An 18,849-nucleotide genomic window follows, 5' to 3' on the forward strand; every position below is an offset into this window, starting at 1 on the left:
AGCATTCCAATGAGGGGGGTCAAAACAGGACACAAAATATACAAATACTTCTAAATAGTTTTTTTGTTTTTTACGTAAAAAAAAAAAAAAAAAAAAAAAAAAAAAGTGGACCCGAGAGATCAGTACAAAACAATATAAAGGCAGTTCATGACCCCTTTAAAAAGATTTGGATGAAAAGAAGGATTCACTCTTTATTTCTTACGAAGCAGTCAAGTGAATAATGACTTTAATTTCGGTATATCGCATGCCATTATATGGCTTTAAATACAGTGCAAGAGTTGCATAGGCTACTATCACATACTTTTATGGTCCTTTCTGAAGCTTGAAATCTACTGTCTATTGCAAGTAGGCCTACTGTTGTCCTTTTTTTATTTTAAATAACAGTAAACAACAGAATATTCATACCTTGGTTAACTGTTTCTTAAAGAAGTCATGGTATGACAGAAAATTCTCACATACACAAAGACAATTATAGTTTTGTGTGTCTTCTGACAATCATTCAGCTACAGTGCAGATTTCCAGATGGCACAAATCCCTCTTTGGGTCTCCACACTTGGGGCCTCATTTATAAAGCGTGCATACGCACAGATCTAATCTTAGAGTGTGTGTGCGCTTAAATCCACACCAACGGACATTTGTAAAAACTGCCTTTGACGTAGAAAAGTGCTTAGCATCACGTCAAGGTCTGAGCAGACATACATACTTTTTGGAACTTTTGTAATTCATACTTTTTTGGAAATGTAAGCTGTTCTTGCAGTTTGCTGTTCTAAATGAAAGGATTTGGATGATGACTGGTGATCTTTTATATGTTAATGACAATTATTAAGTCGTTTACAAGGCAGAGAACTGAAACCATTCAGTTGCGTGCAAGTTCAAGATCATAGATTTCACATCTGAGAGAGAGGCATATTTGAGAGATCATCATAAGATCAAATATAGGATGGTTTCTGTGCAACATTTTATAAATGAGGTCCTTGAACTTGAGACCTCCAAAAAAGACCTACTCCTGTTAGCAACTGTCTGTGTGTGAGAACAGTTTAACTACATTTCAGCGTTGGCAGGAGCTAATTCTTAGAACCCTTAATCAATAGCAAATCATAGACTTCTTAGAAGTTACTGTATCAAGTTTAATCCAGCAAAAAGCAGATGGCTTAAAAAAAAAAAAGAAAGAACACACGCTTAATTTCTCGAGGGCAACTTTGATGTGGATTATTTGATGAATAGGTTTACTGCATGTCTTTTGGTAGTCCACTGCCCATTACACGGGTGTCTTACAAACCCCAGCCAGACATGGCGTGCAGAGGAGAGAATGCAACCCGACCCTTGCCCTCCCCGTTTCTGTGAAAGAGACGGAGAGCCTTAATGATGAACTGACAACATATTATACTCATCATAGAGTCGAGGAGGAGGGAATCTCAACACTGGGTCCAGCAATAAGAGGTGAGTGACCTGGTACATTTTCTAAGAACTTACGAAACAGCCAATAAAGAAAGGTATTTTGAGCCACAAGGGGATAGAGCTGAGCATTACAGAGGCCCTGAATGTCAATTAATAAGATTTTTCTTTTTCTAAATGTCAAAAGTCACTAGCAGAAGACAGAAGAAGAATCTTTTAAAAATTACAGTGTTTAGGTGTCTTGGCTGCTAGAAAGAAACAAGGTTAGTTATTTCTTTGCTTACCTTGTTTGAGCTGGATGACAAGACCAGATGAACCAGATGTCACTTGAACAGTTATTCCATTGTGTCTAATACAAGACCATGAGAACCTTACTGTGAACTTCTAAATGTTGGCAAGGCCCAGATGTCTGGGTATATTTATAGCGCAGTACAGTGTCTTCAAGTCAGACTCCAACCACACTGAACTCCTGCAGGTCCCTACCCACTGACCTGAAGCGTCCCGAACAGGGGACTGAAAACACATGGAACGTAGATTAATGCAGAATTGGTAAAAAGTGCATTACATAATACTGGTTCGATATGGCTAGTGCATTAGATGGAGATTACATCATCTTTTTCCACCTACCTTCCATCTCCTCAAACAATGCAGCCTTTCAGTTATTAAAAAGGTTTGCTGCGGATAAACTGAACCCACTTACTAATTTGACCTGATTTCAACAGAACACACTGCATGACAACCTGACTCTGCCTTCAGTCTTAGAGTCATGCAAGATCCCTTTTCTCAGTGCCTAATCAAAAATGTAGCACATTATCAAATCTTAATTGTTCTAGCGAATCGATTTTTGTAAAATATGTTAGCACAATGCTAAGCAAGGGCTACCTTAAAACAAAAAAGATGTAATTGAAAATGCATTAACATTTTCAAGATTTATAATTAATTTAGCAATTTAACTAAAATAGAGGTGACCTTTTCAAACATTCAAAATTTCAATCTAAATTTTCCGAATTTTTTTTTTTTCCAATACCACAAATTTGATAGACTTTATTCATAAGTCCTGGTAGAAGCAACCTGGTGTCACAGTGTGCTAAATAAAAAAAGAAAATCAAGGAAAACATTACACATACAACACTTTTATTTTTGAATATTAAGACAAAAAAGCATAAGCCAAGAGCACCCAGAGTGACAGGTACTGGTGAAAGAGGGGGATGCGGAGCTGCAACCCTCTGCCCCCCAAAAACAGCAAATTGTAACCCAAAGTCAAACAAAATAATACAACAGAGCAACTTAGTAACAGCCTGGGAGTAGGTACCATTAACTGTACATTAGAGAGAATGAAGGAAAGATAAGAGAAATGACATCAAGTGCGAGTAATTACATCGTACAGTACAAACCTTGGGCAGTGTATAAAAAAACAATAATTGAAACATAAGAGGGTGAGAGACAGTGATAACCACGTCACTCCAGAAAACCCATGGTGCATGGTTCAGCTAGTCCCAAGGGTCCAATCAGAAATACAGAGGCAGGTCATGGCTGAAGTCATCCCAGTCCTAAACCTCACCTTCAGCCCCTTTCTCTAAAACAAATGTGCATATAGAGCTTTACAGTAACATAGTTACCATGATGATGCTTGTGATTTATTGAATCTGAAACAGATTCAACAGAACTGAATACAAGTCAGTCTTTTATTTCTATCTAAACATTGTCGAACACAACCTCCCTATAGTTTGTGTACAGAAACAGATCAAATAACATTGAACAGAAAACCTTCCCTGTTGGTAATGTGCAAGGCTCTGCACACAAAACGATTTTCTCTCTAATATTTGAACATAGTCTTGTTATTTTCTAAAAGAAATTCCAGCTACACCAGCTTATTGACAGGCGTATATCATGTGAGGCCACACGCTGTCAATCTAAACCTTAGTATCACATCTGAGAATCATGACCTTTCATCTTGCTTTGTGATCAGGTCTCCATCCATGCTGACTGATCTCTTGAGTCAATCATACACCTGATGGTCTATAAATATTTCATCATAAAATCCAGACCTTAAATTGGGTACTAAAACATGGGGGATTAAAAGCTTTGTGCAGGCTAATTCTTTGAGATATTTTCAACTTTCTTGTGGCACAACTACACACTTGTAGAAAAAGAAATAAAACTAATGCATATGTTTTTGTTGCATTTTCTACAACAGGGAATTTTGCTTTAATTTGCTGCAACATGCAAATTATCCATACTAGGGACCTTGAAGAAAGGGTAAGAAAATTTAAGAAAAGGCACTTCTAAAAGTCTCTAAATCCATACAGTGAGCCAATTAGCACCTTTGGGGTCTTAAACAAGGCCCTATTTAACTTTGAAAATGTTTATTTTGGAACATTTTTGTAATCATTTTGTGAGGATGGTATCTAAAAGCTATCACATTGACACTTTTTCACCAAACTTAAACCTTTGGTCATATTAATCTATAGTTTCTCTCTCATACACTTATGACACATTGCACCACGTCCATTTTTCTTATGATGTGAACATAACGATCCTAACCTGAAGACAATTTCAAAGGAGACAGACTTCTCAGACAACTCACATCAGTTTTCACATGGGTCACCATTAGAGCTAAGCCCAAGAAGATTATTGCATTTTCTTTACAGTTAGTAATATTAAAAATATTTCATCTTAAAATCTGTATCAATATATATTTATATAGACAGATAGATATCTATTTTAATCCATTAAGTCTTTAGTAAAACTAGGGAAAACTGGGGGGAGAGGCACCAGGGCCCCATCTCTGCCCCCATCTGACTGAGCAAATGTTCCACCCCTGATGAAAATTGGTACACACAGGTATAGGTAGGTACATGTCAAGTTTCATGAGTTAGTGCACTGAGGAGTGTCTGGAGCGAAGCCAAGCATGACACTTTTACAGGTGAACGGTAAGCAGGACAGCTGGCCCTTTCAGATGCCATGTCAACCTGAAACCTGGTTCACAAGCTCCATCTAAGCCGTCTAAGTTCATCTGTCTAAATTGCACTCATTTCACCCACACCATACAGAAAGAGAGGAGGTGAGGGAGAACAAACCACACAGTGGTGAGTCAGTGTCGCCTCAAAGTTCCCTCCTCAGGGCTTTGAATTCTTTCCAGGATGACCCTGACATCCTTTCTTGTGCAAGGAAAAAGACTCAACGGGATAACGTGCAGGAAGACAACTTTAAATGCATCAGGATAGACTGTGGATTAGTGTTGCCTGGGAGGAACGGATAACAAAACTTTTCATGTCAGCAGAAGTCTCTTGCGGTTGACAGGGAGGTCAGGGGCAGTGCAACACACTCACACAAACACACAAAGCTGGTTATAGTCGCACGGTACCATACTGTTGTTTAGGTGTTGCGAGCCTGAGCTGAGCATTAGGCAGTTCTACCTGATCTCATCAATTGAAAACAAGTCAGAAAGATGTGGGAATCAATTCATATCCCTAGCAGTACTCAAAATGCTTCATACATCAGCACCAGGCCCATGAAGAGGATGTCTCACAGCACCATTGGCACTCAATTGGACCACTGTTAGTAACATCCACTGAATGCAACAAATGATGAACTAAAAGCTTTAGATGTATGAAGGCAGTCAAGGCACACTGCTTAAGTGATCTAGGTCTAGATGGAGCAAACGACAAGAGAGTCTAGCATTTATCAAAAACACCTGTGGCATTTGAAATCCCTCATTTTAGTTAAAGAAATTCAAGTGCGGATATGGCTGGTCTTGGCCTAGGGGCCAATAATGTGATTATACTCTATTATTTAAATCGTGAACTTTCCTCCTAGTTGCTTTAAAAAAAAAAATGACTACAGATCATTAGTGTATAGTTCAATCAAAAAATTTTAATTCTGTCATTGATTACTCACCCTCATGTAGTTCCGAACCTGTAAGACCTTTGTTCACCTTCAGAACACAAATTAAGATATTTTTGATGAAATCTGAGAGCTTTCTGACCCTGCATAGAACACAACTACCATGTTCAAGGCCCAGAAAGGTAGTAGGGATGATCTTAAAAAAGGGTTAGAAAGCTCTCGGATTTCATCAAAAAAATTCTTAATCTGTGTTCTGTGTTTGGAACGACATGAGGGTGAGTAATCAATGACAGAATTTAAATTTTTAGGTGAACCATTTAATCAATTATTAAATCATCCCAAAATCAAGCTAAACAAGCCAGCTTGACCCAAATCCAATGGCACTGATGGGGTTGCCTCAAAACTTACTCTGTCCTCTCTAGAACAATGTGGGCTAGACAAAGTGAGCGTAGTGTTTATTCCTATATAGGAGGGTGTTTATGCCTAAAAATCAATGGTCCCAGTGTAGCAGGTTTATGTATCGCCTCTGCTTCACCCACTAACATAAGCACAGTTAAGTTAAAGTGCTCTCAACCAGTGCTCAACTTCCAGGGCACTGATAGACCATTCAAAACAATACAAAAAAAGACGATACAGAATTAGTCACCCTCCCTGTGCAATTAGTGGTAGGAATTAATGATTACAAAACATACTGACAGCAACAGAACGCAGAGTGTGAGTAACTATGTTTTTTGAAAACCAAGCGCTCTCACACCACACAGTGTCACGTTGTGTACATCATCCTTAACGCTTCCTGGAAGCAGAATGCCACAGAACCATTCTCTCCGCTGCAACGCATTCCCAAAAGCTGTCTGGACACATGGTTTAAGGTCAATCCATCGTTCATGGATTTCTCTGTCTCGTGCTCACTGAGCAAGGTGAAAGCCTTTCTGTGTCCTGCTCTAGAATGCCTCCTCCATTAACGACGGAATGAGCACAGATTGTTACCATAGGAACCACTGACAGAGCACCATGAAAGCTAAGGATGATGAAAGAAGCTGGGAAAGCAATATTTGAACATCACCCTTCATTTCCCCTCCCCTCAAAATTTGTCTGCAATATTACTTTGAATAAGCATTAACAATGCAAATTTAATGCAAGGGAATCAAGGGCAGGTGAACGGTACAACACAAAGTGAAATGGCTATAAACCACATAGTCAAGAAGTGAAAGAGTGGAGGGGCATGAAAATATCTGTATCTGCAGATTCCCCCACAGCCATGGCAACTGAGGGAGAAGGGAAAACTAGACTAAGATCTCTGCTGCTTCTTCCTAGTCCAGAAGCTGTAGTGAAATGTGCACATTGGAGAGCTACTGTATATGTAATTTCTTTGATAAAAAAAATGATAGAAGCTTATATAGTGTTCAATTACAGGTCCCTCCTTTCAGTCCCAATCCAACCCGTCCCCCCACACAAAAAAAAAAAAGAAAAAGAAAAAAAAACAATTCCTCCACCTCTGCAAAGTGCTGAATGGACTACTTCTGCTGGAGAGCTGAGAAGTATCTGCCCTGCCTCACTTGGCCTTGACTGGCTCCCTCTCAAACCAGCGTATGCGCACCCTCTGCTTATAGTGATACTCCCTGAGGTAGTCCTGCAGAGCAGGGGGCAGTGGCAGTGCCCCGATGCCATCGTAGGTGATCCCATTGCAAACGGCTGATCGAGCCAGGCTTTGGAGGCCAAATGGGAAGGTCCGGTGCAGAGGCACGGTGAGCAATGGCTCAAAGAACATGCAAGCGCTAGGGTCCTTGTAGTGTTCCAAGAGTGCCGTGACGGTGGCTGCATGAAACACGCAAGGGTCGTGTGCATCAAAGCTGAAGTTGTGATTCCACTGCTCAATGCGTGCGTGCAGCGAACGGCCATAGCGGCGGAAGCTAACAGAAAACAGGTAGTCTTCTTGAGCCGAGTCTCGCAGGAGAAAGGTTCCCTCGGGCCGACCATCCAGCAGCGCTTCAGCCTTATATCGGTCCATCACACCCCAGTAACAGGGGAGTGCTGCGATCTGTAGCAGATCTGGAACCAAGCAGTGGATGTAGTCAATCTGAGTGTGCACCTTACAAGGCCCCTGTTGCTTGCTGCTCAGGAGGCCCTCCGCTGAAGCATGTCGCTGCTTGGGCCTGCGTGCTTGCAAGCAAAGAGTGGTGGTATCGTCGTCCTCAGAGTCACAGTTAGCTGCTGTTGCCCCCCGGCTATCGCCTAGGGCCTCACTCATTCCAGGGGCCAACTTAGGTCCCAGTTTATAAAGGGAAGCCATAGGGGCTGTGGTAGCCTCCACTGTGTGGATTTGGGCATCTGGAGGTGGGTCAACACCCTCCTCGATGCTGAGTCGTCTTCTCTCTCTCAAGCACTCTTCCTCATCTTCCGGTGATGCACAGGTAGCACCGCAAGCATCTGAGGATGAATCTACTGATGTCACTGTGACTGGTGCTGTGTGCTGTTTAATGAGGTGCCATTTTCGGGCAAGGTCTGATCCTGGTGCGAAGGGGCACGTCTCCAGCATCAGCTCTGTGATTTGTATCTTACGTTTAGGTGGTGGAAGGTGAGTGTGCCGAGAGGATGAGCGCAGTGGGAGGCACAGGCCCACTGTATCATGAATCTGCTGTCGTAGGGAGCGTGCTGCCCCTGACTCCGGCTCTTCATGGCTGCTACCAGTCCCATGTTTGCGCCGAGACCGGCCTGATTGCTGATCTGTCGTCTCCAGAGAACTCTGAGCCTTAGTGGAACATGAGTGCCTCTTCTTTCCACTCCAAGGTGCATGACGCGAGTAAGAGTCTCTGCGGGCTCCCAAGGGAGCACGAGCATCTTCAGTATCCTGCTCAACTGTGATCTCTAGTATCTGGGGTACATCCACTACACAGTTATGGCCCTGTCGTGTCACACTCCCACCAGTCCTCCATGCCACTAGAGGGAGTGCCGCCATACTGCTAGAGGGACTAGCAGCCTCTAGAATGCTGTCTCCCTGGGCCTCGTCCACACTCTGGCATAACGTGTCTGTTTGCGGTTGAAGCTGTGGCGGCGTTTGAATGCGAGAACCCCCATCTGTGTGGAGCAGAGATTGACATCCCTTCTTAAGGTTGCTCCACACCTTGCCAACCTTCTCCATGAGGTGGGGGCTCCTGGATCTGGAACAAAAAGTCAGACTTCTATTAGTACATGATGTCAAATCCCAATGAGATGAAAACCATCTAGTTATAAGTACAAAAAATGAAGAAGCACAGACATAAGAGTGTGCATGTGGTTGACTAAAGCCCCATTTATACGTCTATCTTGGGTAATCTAATCACAAGTTAATTCTAAATATACTGCGTTTATTCCACGTTCAGAGGAAGTCAGAAACAAATGTGACCATTTTGCCTGTGTAGTACTCATTAATATATCCAGATGTAACCTGAACATTAATTAAACCAATTTACAAACATTTATACTTTGCCAAGTAAAATATTTTTAATAGAAACATTTATTAATTTAAATGGGTCCAACATATGAAAGACTTACCTATAAATTACCACCATAAAATATTATATAAAAAATAATTCTAAAATAATTGCACATAATGGCTATAATAGTGAATCAATGTGAACTCTGACAGTTACAGGTCAAGCATAATTAAACATCAACTAATACAGACATTAAAATACTCAAACCAATAAGCATTGCAACTGCAAAGTGATTATATTTTTATGATTTATCAACAGGCAGTAACACTCAATACATGACGCAATACAGAATCACTCAATACATGATGCAATCTTAAGTGACCACAGGAGACTTATGTTAATTCCAGGTGTAAACAGGCCCTAAGTGATTAAAGTGTTGCCAGGCAGACTCACTGAGACTCAAGGCCAGCGCTAAAAATGAACACATGGAACTGCTCCCATCAACATGCTGCCGTGGGCTGAGTTACAATGCCGGTCTGGGCCTGTCTTTTTCTGACCCGCCACAGCAGAGCACTAAGCAGCTAATGAACTCAGAGATTTTGCATGTGCTCTGTAAATCCTATCTTCCTTAATCATTGTGTAAAAGAACTTTTGATTTGGCTTTAACTTTAATAATCTTGAAAAAGCTCATGCACTCTTCCCAAACATAAACATGAATTTGTGTCTGAGCTAATTAACTGTTCACTGGCAGTTCTTCACATATAACTGTAAAAGCACCACCATGATAGACCAGACCAAAAAGTCAGAACAGGCCAAACGAGAGTCAGCAAAAAATAGAGTAGGGATCGCCTCCAGGTGAAGCATGAGCTCGAGAACTGCATGTGCTCAGAAAAACTAGCTTTTTTATTAAGCACATGTACCTTTCACAGGATGAACTTTCCACCTCTGAACACATAAAGCAAGCTGTATAAGCCAAGTGCATGTATTTCTATGGAAAGTAAGAGAGTTGCAAAAACTTTAAATAAATAGTAATAAAACCAGTAACATATTAAAAACAAAAAATCCCCCACAAAATAACCAAAGCATGTCATTGCGTTAATTTTCAATCAAAAACCAGGACTTCAAATTATTTAATGTAAAATATGTCACAAGAGAAGCCTGAACCAGAGAGAAAAACTGCCATAAATAATTAATGATAGTTCATCAAGTCTCCTGATAAAAAGAACAACAGAATGTAGGTCATATGGGAGAAAGAGCTACAGTGCATAATTCACTTTCTCTCAGATAGAGGAGAGGCAAAGGATGGGTGTCATGTTTTTTTAGAGGCTGCTGGTTGTCATATGTAAATGTCCTACAAATTTCAGTTGGACAAACTTATGACTTCTGATGCTGACAGAAAATCAGCAACTGGCATCAGAATGGATTCTGATATTGATTAGGGGTGGGAGGTGCGGACAATTCTGTAAAATTGTATAGTTAAAACTAGTCGAGACCAGCTCATTTGAGTAAGGGTCCAGTTCAAATGCTCTTGAAAATGTGGTCTAGGACTCAGACTTGAGACGGACTTCAGTTCCAGCCCAGTCTTATCCAAACTCATCCAAAAAATAAATAAATAAAGTATAAACAGCCATGAAAGACAGGCAGATTACTCATTCTGTCAAATTCCAACTCCTGAACTGAGAGAGAGATATAATCCTGAATTTTGCATAACCCTAAATTGTTATAGACATGTTGCTTTAATATGATGGTGGATTCATCCTTTGTGCTAATGGTCATCAGGTTAGCGGCCTGTAAATGAAGTAAAAGTAATAAATGCACTTACAGTAGCTAAATGGCATGGAATCTCAACTTTAATTGAGAATTTAAATTTTCTTTAAACTGGATAAGTTACAAGCTATATTTACAAAAGCAAGCAAGTTATAATACCCTTGTACTTTTAAACCCTCACCTTCATTCATGTTTCTAAATATTGGATATGGTGACATTTTGGCAGAACCTCCTGCTAAATGCCAGTACGGTACATGACTGCACATACAGCAAAATCCTACTAAATTCCTACTAATAATCTTTCTACTGTCTTTTTTGCCCATCTTTCCTCTGGTTACCCTGTCTTTGTCCCTTTCAAAGCCAGTCTGAGAGCATAAAGGATGACCATAAATCAAAGTTCAGATCTGGCAGTGCAGCTATGGCGACAATGTGAACAGAGGCCAACAAGACTAACCTTTCCCCCAAACTCAGAAACTTGCTCCACTTCCAGAATGAACTTGCACTACATAACAATGTAAAATTGTGGTGCAGGGTGGTCAGAGGGTTTCATGAAAAGGGGTCAAAGATTTCATTAAGATGTATTCTGTGAAACTTCGAGCTAAACATGAAGCCAAAGGTAATTTGTTTTTTGCTTAGATTCCCAATCAAAAAAGTTGCATATTGAAACAAGAGTGTTGTGCAAAAAGTGTTGCATGACCAACGTTAGCACTACTGAAATGACTAGAACTGTGGTAAATTGATATTATATAACCTAGCCTTGGCAAACGTAGTTGTGAGGAGGCACACCAGAATGAATGTACATTAACTTCCTAGTGCACGCTGGTCTCAAAGGCCAAGTCTATCACCTGAAGTCAACCACTTCCCAACACACACCAACTGTGGAGATCTTCAATATACTGTCTTAGGAAAGCCCATGGGCAAAAGACCAGAACTAGAGTACACCCTTCAACCATGCAAAGTTCATACCTAAGGGGTTTTCATGTGAAGGAGTTGCAAATGTGTCTTAGAAGGATGTGTATATATTCTATGCAATGATAATCTTATAGGAAATAACCTATAACACATACATGATGTAATGAATCAGGCTATTTTGTCAAATGTTTCCATCCATAATGTTTTCTTATACTGTGCACGTGACACAGGGGAGGCTCATGTTTGACTGTGGGGCTCCCTTGTGTGGCTAAGAGACAGAACCGTACCCCAAGAGCAAACAAACAAAACTATTTTTAAATATTTGGCTCAAAAAATGGGTCGAGACAGGATATTGGCAAAGGCAATGCCCCTTCCTCGAGTGGAAATCATACCTAAACAGACACTATAAATTACCCAAGAACAATGTATATGTAAATACTTATGTATATAGTTATATTACAATACTTATATATATAGTTATATTACGATATATTATAATCCTGATATTGTAATATCAGGACTGAAATAAAGACCAATTGTATAGACTACTCTATAGAGGGCCTATGGGCAACAAAGTGAAAATGCACTTCATTTGAATACAAATTTGTTTAATTACTTACAGGTTTATCTGCTTAACAGATTTTTTTTAAATCTCTCAGTACTTGGTTTGTACACCTACATATTACTTCAATGACAGCAGTACTCAACTGCATGAACGGCATAAGTCTGTGTCAAACCTGATGATGATCATGTTCCTCAGCATGATTTGAGAATGATCCAAAGAGCATCATGTGCTTCAGTGGAAGAACATCTGACTGTCTGTACAAAGGAGTTCACATGATCAGTGTAATAAATTTAATTACATGATTAGCAACCTGGAAATCCAAAATCTTAAATATTTCACTTAGTATGAAAACATTTGCTTTCGGTCCTGAAACTTCTGGATCTCACTATAAAAAGGAATTTTCTTAGATCTTCATAACCATTAATTTCTACCTTGTAATATATTTTATGTATAACATTTGAAATATTTTAAGTAATGTAGTTAAAAAGTGTTAGAACTTTAGAATTTTTGGATTTAATTACAGGGGTGCAAACTCGTCAGGAGTGAAAAAGGTGACAAACTAAACTCCACCTAGGGCGTTTCCAAACTTTTGGAGGGTATGTAGATGTAGATTGTAGATTTTAGACGCACGACAAGCACACACCACACGCACTTCTGGGCCGCATTACAGCTCTGACAAGGTTGTTTCGCCATCCATGCCGGTCGGTGCCCACTGTTCACACTGAAAAACGCGCACTTGTAATATCTGAGAGAGAAGGGAAAACTGGATGCGCAGGCGGTGCTTTCTCTCACTCAAACAGTGAGGGAAATCCAACTGCATTCGATCGGAGAGGCTCTGCAATAATAACATGATCGGTGCCTATGGTCCACGCTGACAGCTGTTCTGGCCCTTCCAGGGCAGTTTTTTTAGTTCTCATCTCCGTAAACATATATAATATAGCAGTAGATGGAAATCTGTTTATCCTTCGGTTCCTCGTGCTTCACCATCTTCATAGAGAACGCGGTTCATGGTTGTTCAGAGTGCTTTGGAAAGAAGGTGAAAATGGCGAAAAAAATGTCAAAAGTCAAAATAATCTTGTTTTCGGATTTTAAATAAGATTATTTGCTTACCCCATTTGCAGATTATTTTGCTTGTTTTAAGGAAAAACTCACTCAATTTTTACTTGTCTAGAAAATGCTTCTTGATTTAAGAATGGAGATATATTTGGACTAGAAACAAGACAAAAACTCTAAGTAGGAAAGCATTTTTTGCAGTGCAGCATTCAAGGATAAAAAGCTTTATATGATTAAAAGATGTTTGAGCGACAACTACGGTCTACAATCAACAAGGATTGTTGTTAAGATGTTACATGAACTTAGTCAGGGCAAATAAACCACTGTAAATCTTCATTTCAGCACACGAATCTTTGAAGCAGCTGAAGGACTAAACTCGATGTGTTTCTCCATCCCGAAACAGGCGGACACTAGCTATGGCTTAGCACTGCCTGACTTGAGCTGAGTGATACTGATATTACTATACATTAAACGTTGTGCTTTACTTGTAGGTTGAACAGTTCTCAAATCGACTTCATGTCAGAGTAATAGCTTACTGATATGTGAGACAAATGTTAAGGTCGAGACTGAGGAGCATTTTTGCAAAGGGTAGCAAACTAAATGTAGCGATAACGAAACTTACAATCTTCATAGCTACCTCATAACAGCAGCCTCACGCAAAACAAAACAAACAAAAACAGCAGCCTCATGCGGTAATCACCATTTAACCTGGAACACCATAATTTACAGCAGATACAAATGCATTCTGTCCGAAATATGGACAGTTGCCTGCAGCATCTAAAAGTTAGGCTTCAGGAGTGCGATTGGTTAGACGAGGGAAAGAACATTAAGGTAAGCCAGAGTAGGGTGGGTCCATTCCTTTGCCAACAGGGGGAAAAAACGCTACAGGTGACGTGACACAGAAGACTCGCAGATACGACGACGACCCCAAACTATGTATTTTCCCTACATTTACATAATACATTTTCATTTACTATGACCTTTTTAGCAAATGCATGATGCTTAAATGCAGTGCAATAAGATGAGTTTGAATGGCTTTTTCAAATCCTACATTTACTTCATCAATTCTACTTTTCCAGTAGCAGTTTAAGACACACACACACACACACACACATATATACATATACATACATACATACATAATATATATATATATATATATATATATATATATATATATATATATATATATATATTAATTAAATAACAGCAAATCTTGATACTTCTGTACTTACCAATTTAAACCCTCATTACTCTGCACTCCATGACTTACGTTTTTGATTTAACCAGTTAGAGCATATTAATGGATTAGTAGATCTGTTCTTGTGTTCCCCTTGTTCTACCATTGACAAGATGCAACAGAACTGTCTGTGGATGAATCCTGGCACCAGATCACAAAACACTAGCCCATTAAACACTATGCTATTCTCTGCTCAGCTTGGGTTTCTGCTACCAAGAACGCTAACAAGCCTTGCCCAGAGCAGCAGCTTCCTGGTAGTGTGGGCCCAGTCCCCTCTGTCCCCCCGGTCTCGCCCCCCTTCACCTAATACTGCAGCCAAATTCTACACCAGAAATCTCTAGCACCCAAGGGCCAGAAGAGGAAGCAGTCCGGAGCAGTCCGCCTCATTCTGGACAGACATTCGCAAATCTGCACATTCATTTAAAACAAACATCCACACTAAAATTCAGCTTCTGGTCAGAGAGATCTCGCCTGTATGCTGTACGTGCCTGAGCTCTTTTGATAAAAGTCTGAGCACCACATGAGTTTGAGAAAGAGCCCCTATCAACCACATACACCTTCAGTAACTGCGGAATCTACTGGATGTAAAGTATGCCCTTCTCTGACGATAAGAAACTATATTAAATGAAAAACATATGTATTGTATGAAGTAAAATATGAGTACACCAAGTAATAGAGTCGTACTGATAGTTGATGATAACATCCATGCCCTGGATAGCAGATAGACAGGGTGGGTTGCACTTCCTTGCACAACAGATAAAACAGACAGAGCCTCAGCAATGGCGTTAGGAGCAATGGAGCAATTATTTTCATTTTGGGGTGGAGTAACCCTTTAAAACATAAAAAAATCTTACAGAACCCAAACCTTTGAACAGAGGACGCTTAAAAATAAAGGTTCTTTATTGGCATTGATGGTTTCCATGAATAACTTTTTACATGGAATATTTCCATTGCAAAATGGATCCTTTAAAAAGTTTTTTTTAGAATAATAAAATGTTTTTTTTCACACTAAGAAAAATGATTCTTTTAAGAACTGTTCACTAATGGTTCTTCTGTGACATCACTGCAAAAATCTCCTTTCGGAAACTTTATTTTTTAAAAGTGCAGTGTAATATACATTTTAAGACACATGGAACCTCCATTTCTTTAATTAAACAAATCTATAAAATAACAATAAATAGCCAATAAACAAACCTATTAGCATTGATATTTGAGACTAATTTGAATCATTCAACCTGGCCACCAAGAAGTTAACACCAGATGTTAACACTTTAGAATAACGTTTCATTTCTTAACATTAACTGCATTAGCTCAGCATTTATTAATCATATGTTAATGTCAAAATTTACCAAACCTTTAAGAAATATCTGTTAGGATTTTTTTCTAACACTAACAATAATTAATAAGTGGGGGAAGTCGTGGCCTAATGGTTAGAGAGTCGGCCTTGTAATCCAAAGGTTGCGGGTTCGAGTCCCCAGCCGGCAGGAATTGTAGGTGGGGGGAGTGAATGTCCAGCGCTCTCTCCACCCTCAATACCACGACTGAGGTGCCCTTGAGCAAGGCACCGAACCCCCAACTGCTCCCCGGGCGCTGCAGCATAAATGGCTGCCCACTGCTCCGGGTGTGTGTTCACGGTGTGTGTGTGTTCACTGCTGTGTGTGTGCACGTTGGATGGGTTAAATGCAGAGCACGAATTCCGAGTATGGGTCACCATACTTGGCTGAATGTCACTTCACTAAATGCTGTAAATAAACATACTGCTCATTGTTAGTTCATGTTAGCTAATAAGGCCTTACTGTAGAGTATTAATGATGCACTTAGTGTAGTGAAGCAGCTTTCTAGGAAACGTCTGTTGCAATGTCTAAGCCCTGCTCAAGACAACTAAAATATCTGGACAGGCCTTAACCTCTGCACACGGAAATACACCAGCAGGAGTTTAGAGCCTCTCACTCTCTGCTAATTGTCTTACGTGTCAAACAAATATATCTGTGATACCCTGAACTAGCAGGTAATATTTCAAAAGCTAATTTGTTTTCAGAACAAACCAACAATATTTAGCACTGTGGCAGGTCTGCAGAAATAGAAAATGTTCCCAGGCATCCTCAAACTCCACTTTTTGGGGAAAGAGACCTCTGTAAAGGTGTGGTGTTAAGGAGGTTTTATGGGCCTACTGAGGTTACACCACTGTTTATCTTAAGCAACAATGGGCCACAACCCCCTATTTAGGACATATGGATAGGCATTAAGCCTATATTGAGTAACATTTCCCACCTGACACCACTTGGATCAATGCACTTTTTGCAAATTCGAAGAAACGGGAGTCAGAAACTAAACAAGGTTCTAGGCAAATTGCCTCTTGGAAGTTATGTTTTCTATTTTTCTATGTTTTATAATTTCTATGTTACCTAACATTTGACATAACATATGAGTTTCAATTAACGGTTTTGTTTCTCCGCAGACACTGTAGTGACCTGCAGCTTTCACATATCTGTCTCAAAAACAAATACTAGTGGTGATTGTCTTATGATACCTTGGGATTATTTATGGCTTCTTTCAAATTTAATTTCACGAGTTCATTTCACACGTTTGTCAAAATTGTTCAAATTCAGAATGAACAGATTTAATTATAGTATCTAACATAAATTAAGATTTTTTTTACTTGGTAAAAATAAATGGATATGCATAAAAAAATAAAAGTTGCCCCTATGACAGCAAAATATTGGCATTACACTGATTCTTGAGAAGTGGGACAAAACAGTGCAAAAAAAAAAAAAAAAAAATCCTTGTACTCAGACAAACAAAACTACATTTATATATATTATATGGACTAAGCTACTGAGCTATGCTTTGATTCAACCTCACGACATTTCTCTTATTTGATCAAAATGTGATTTTTACTTTGGACTGTGTAATATAATTTCAACTTTATCTTTTATATACCTAATTTCATCAGCTATCAAGATGTTTTTAACATTTAATTTGATTAATTTAAGTTAATTTATGACACTGATTATATAAAAATGTATGCTCTTAGCTTAAAATTCATATTTTTAATATATTTTGTGTCATTTTTAATTTATGAAAACATGAAATTCGAGAAATAGGTATAAAAAAAAAAACCTTAAAAATGAAAGGGTTTATCTTCTTAACAGTAATTTATATCACAGAACTGAATTCAGGTCGGATTTAATCAATGGCCAAGCATTTCTATTGTTTGACATGTTATGTCATCTCATGAGCTGTCATGTGTATACGCCTAATAAACAAATTAGTTTTTTTGTTTTTTTTGCCATGTGCCTGAATTTAAGTCAACTAAAAAATGAATTACATTATTTATTTACTAACATGCCGTAAACTTTCATGTTAAATAGACTAGTGTAGGCCTTTGCATTAACAGTGCAAGCAGGTATCAATCCAGGCATGGAAATAGCTGTATTTTTCTGGATATCTTCATAATTCTCACCAGACATTACTTACTATAAGAAACACTGAATTGCATGAATTATATGTGGATCATCAATCTAAGTCTGTGCTGAATGACTCAATGCACGGCATTTTAAGTGTCTCTATACATTTCTCTTGGTTGCTTTAGATGAACCGGCTTCGGACAATCAGAAAGGGGGCCGACTGAAAAAAAATAGTTAAAAGACAGAACATTCGCCATAACATGAAATAATCGATGCGCGTTCAGATAAACTCACCGATCCTTCTGTCGTGCTCTTTTATTGTTTTTTCGGGTGTCTTCTTTTGTTAGCGAAAAAAATGCTATCAAGAATAATCGGGTACATTTTCCCGAGGCTAGAGACGGTGGTGAATAAAACACACGGACGGGATACGATTGGGCCCATAACTGCGATAATCGAAAAGCAAACTGCACGTCAATGTGTCGATGAACTCGTATTTAACATTTTGTATTTACATGGCCTACGATCTCCTCATCCCGTTGGCATTTCTTTCCCTGACGGCCGATGTGGTCGCCAAGTGCAGCAGAGAAGAGAGTCAGGAGAGGTGGTGGCAAAGCTGCTGTTGACTGACATCAACGGACTCCAATTGCGCGAAGTTCTGTGTTCCGGCGGATACGGATGGGGAAAGACTTTGGAAGAAAGCGTCACTTCCCGGCTCGTGATGGGACGTCTGAATCAATTCAGCGAGTCGGTTCGTTTGAACAGTTGGTTTAAGAGAATCGGTTCAATAATTCAAACGTTCTTTTACGACTATACGTGATCCCTGAAACATTCGGAATAAAGCCAAATATAGGCACGTCTGGCAGTTCAATAGTGTTTTTATAAATAATTGCATTAGGAAACAATAAATAATGGTATTTCGCTTACTTATTATAATATCATATAGTTCAGTGTGTTAAGCCACGATTAATATGCATAAAAGCACAATTTGCATTGAAATTAGGCTAAACTAACTAAAACTATTTTACATTTCTTGGCTAAAATGTTTTCCACGTGTTACGATGATATTTATTAAAACCAAAACTCGCTTTCGTATGTTGATAAAACATAAAGACATACAATGTTTGACATACAAAATCAGCCTAATTGTAGCATTTCCGAATTAAAGTAACTTACTTTTCGCCTCATTAAATTCTCAGTTCACAATTCGAATTATCTTCTCTTTCTGATTATCTTCTCCTTTCGGCTTACTAC

The 18,849-nt window shown here is 39.3% G+C and overlaps 1 protein-coding gene across 1 annotated transcript; it reads right to left on the minus strand.

The window, feature by feature from the left end:
* Nucleotides 1-6,343: 6,343 nt before the first annotated feature.
* On the minus strand, nucleotides 6,344-18,239 carry LOC306852046 (suppressor of cytokine signaling 5-like). The gene is made up of 2 exons (XM_079388643.1): nucleotides 17,893-18,239; nucleotides 6,344-8,399 (listed from the first exon to the last, which is right to left on the minus strand). The coding sequence occupies exon 2, from the start codon at nucleotides 8,378-8,380 to the stop codon at nucleotides 6,794-6,796; it is 1,587 nt and encodes a 528-aa protein (XP_079244769.1). The 5' UTR covers nucleotides 8,381-8,399; nucleotides 17,893-18,239; the 3' UTR covers nucleotides 6,344-6,793.
* Between the last annotated feature and the right edge of the window lie 610 nt (nucleotides 18,240-18,849).

Source organism: Barbus barbus (assembly GCF_936440315.1).
Source record: "Barbus barbus genome assembly, chromosome: 32".
Taxonomy (NCBI): domain Eukaryota; kingdom Metazoa; phylum Chordata; class Actinopteri; order Cypriniformes; family Cyprinidae; genus Barbus; species Barbus barbus.

Excerpts from the sequence above, each read along its gene's own strand:
- LOC306852046 (XM_079388643.1), bottom strand. The coding sequence starts at position 8,380 with ATGGAGAAGGTTGGCAAGGTGTGGAGCAACCTTAAGAAGGGATGTCAA.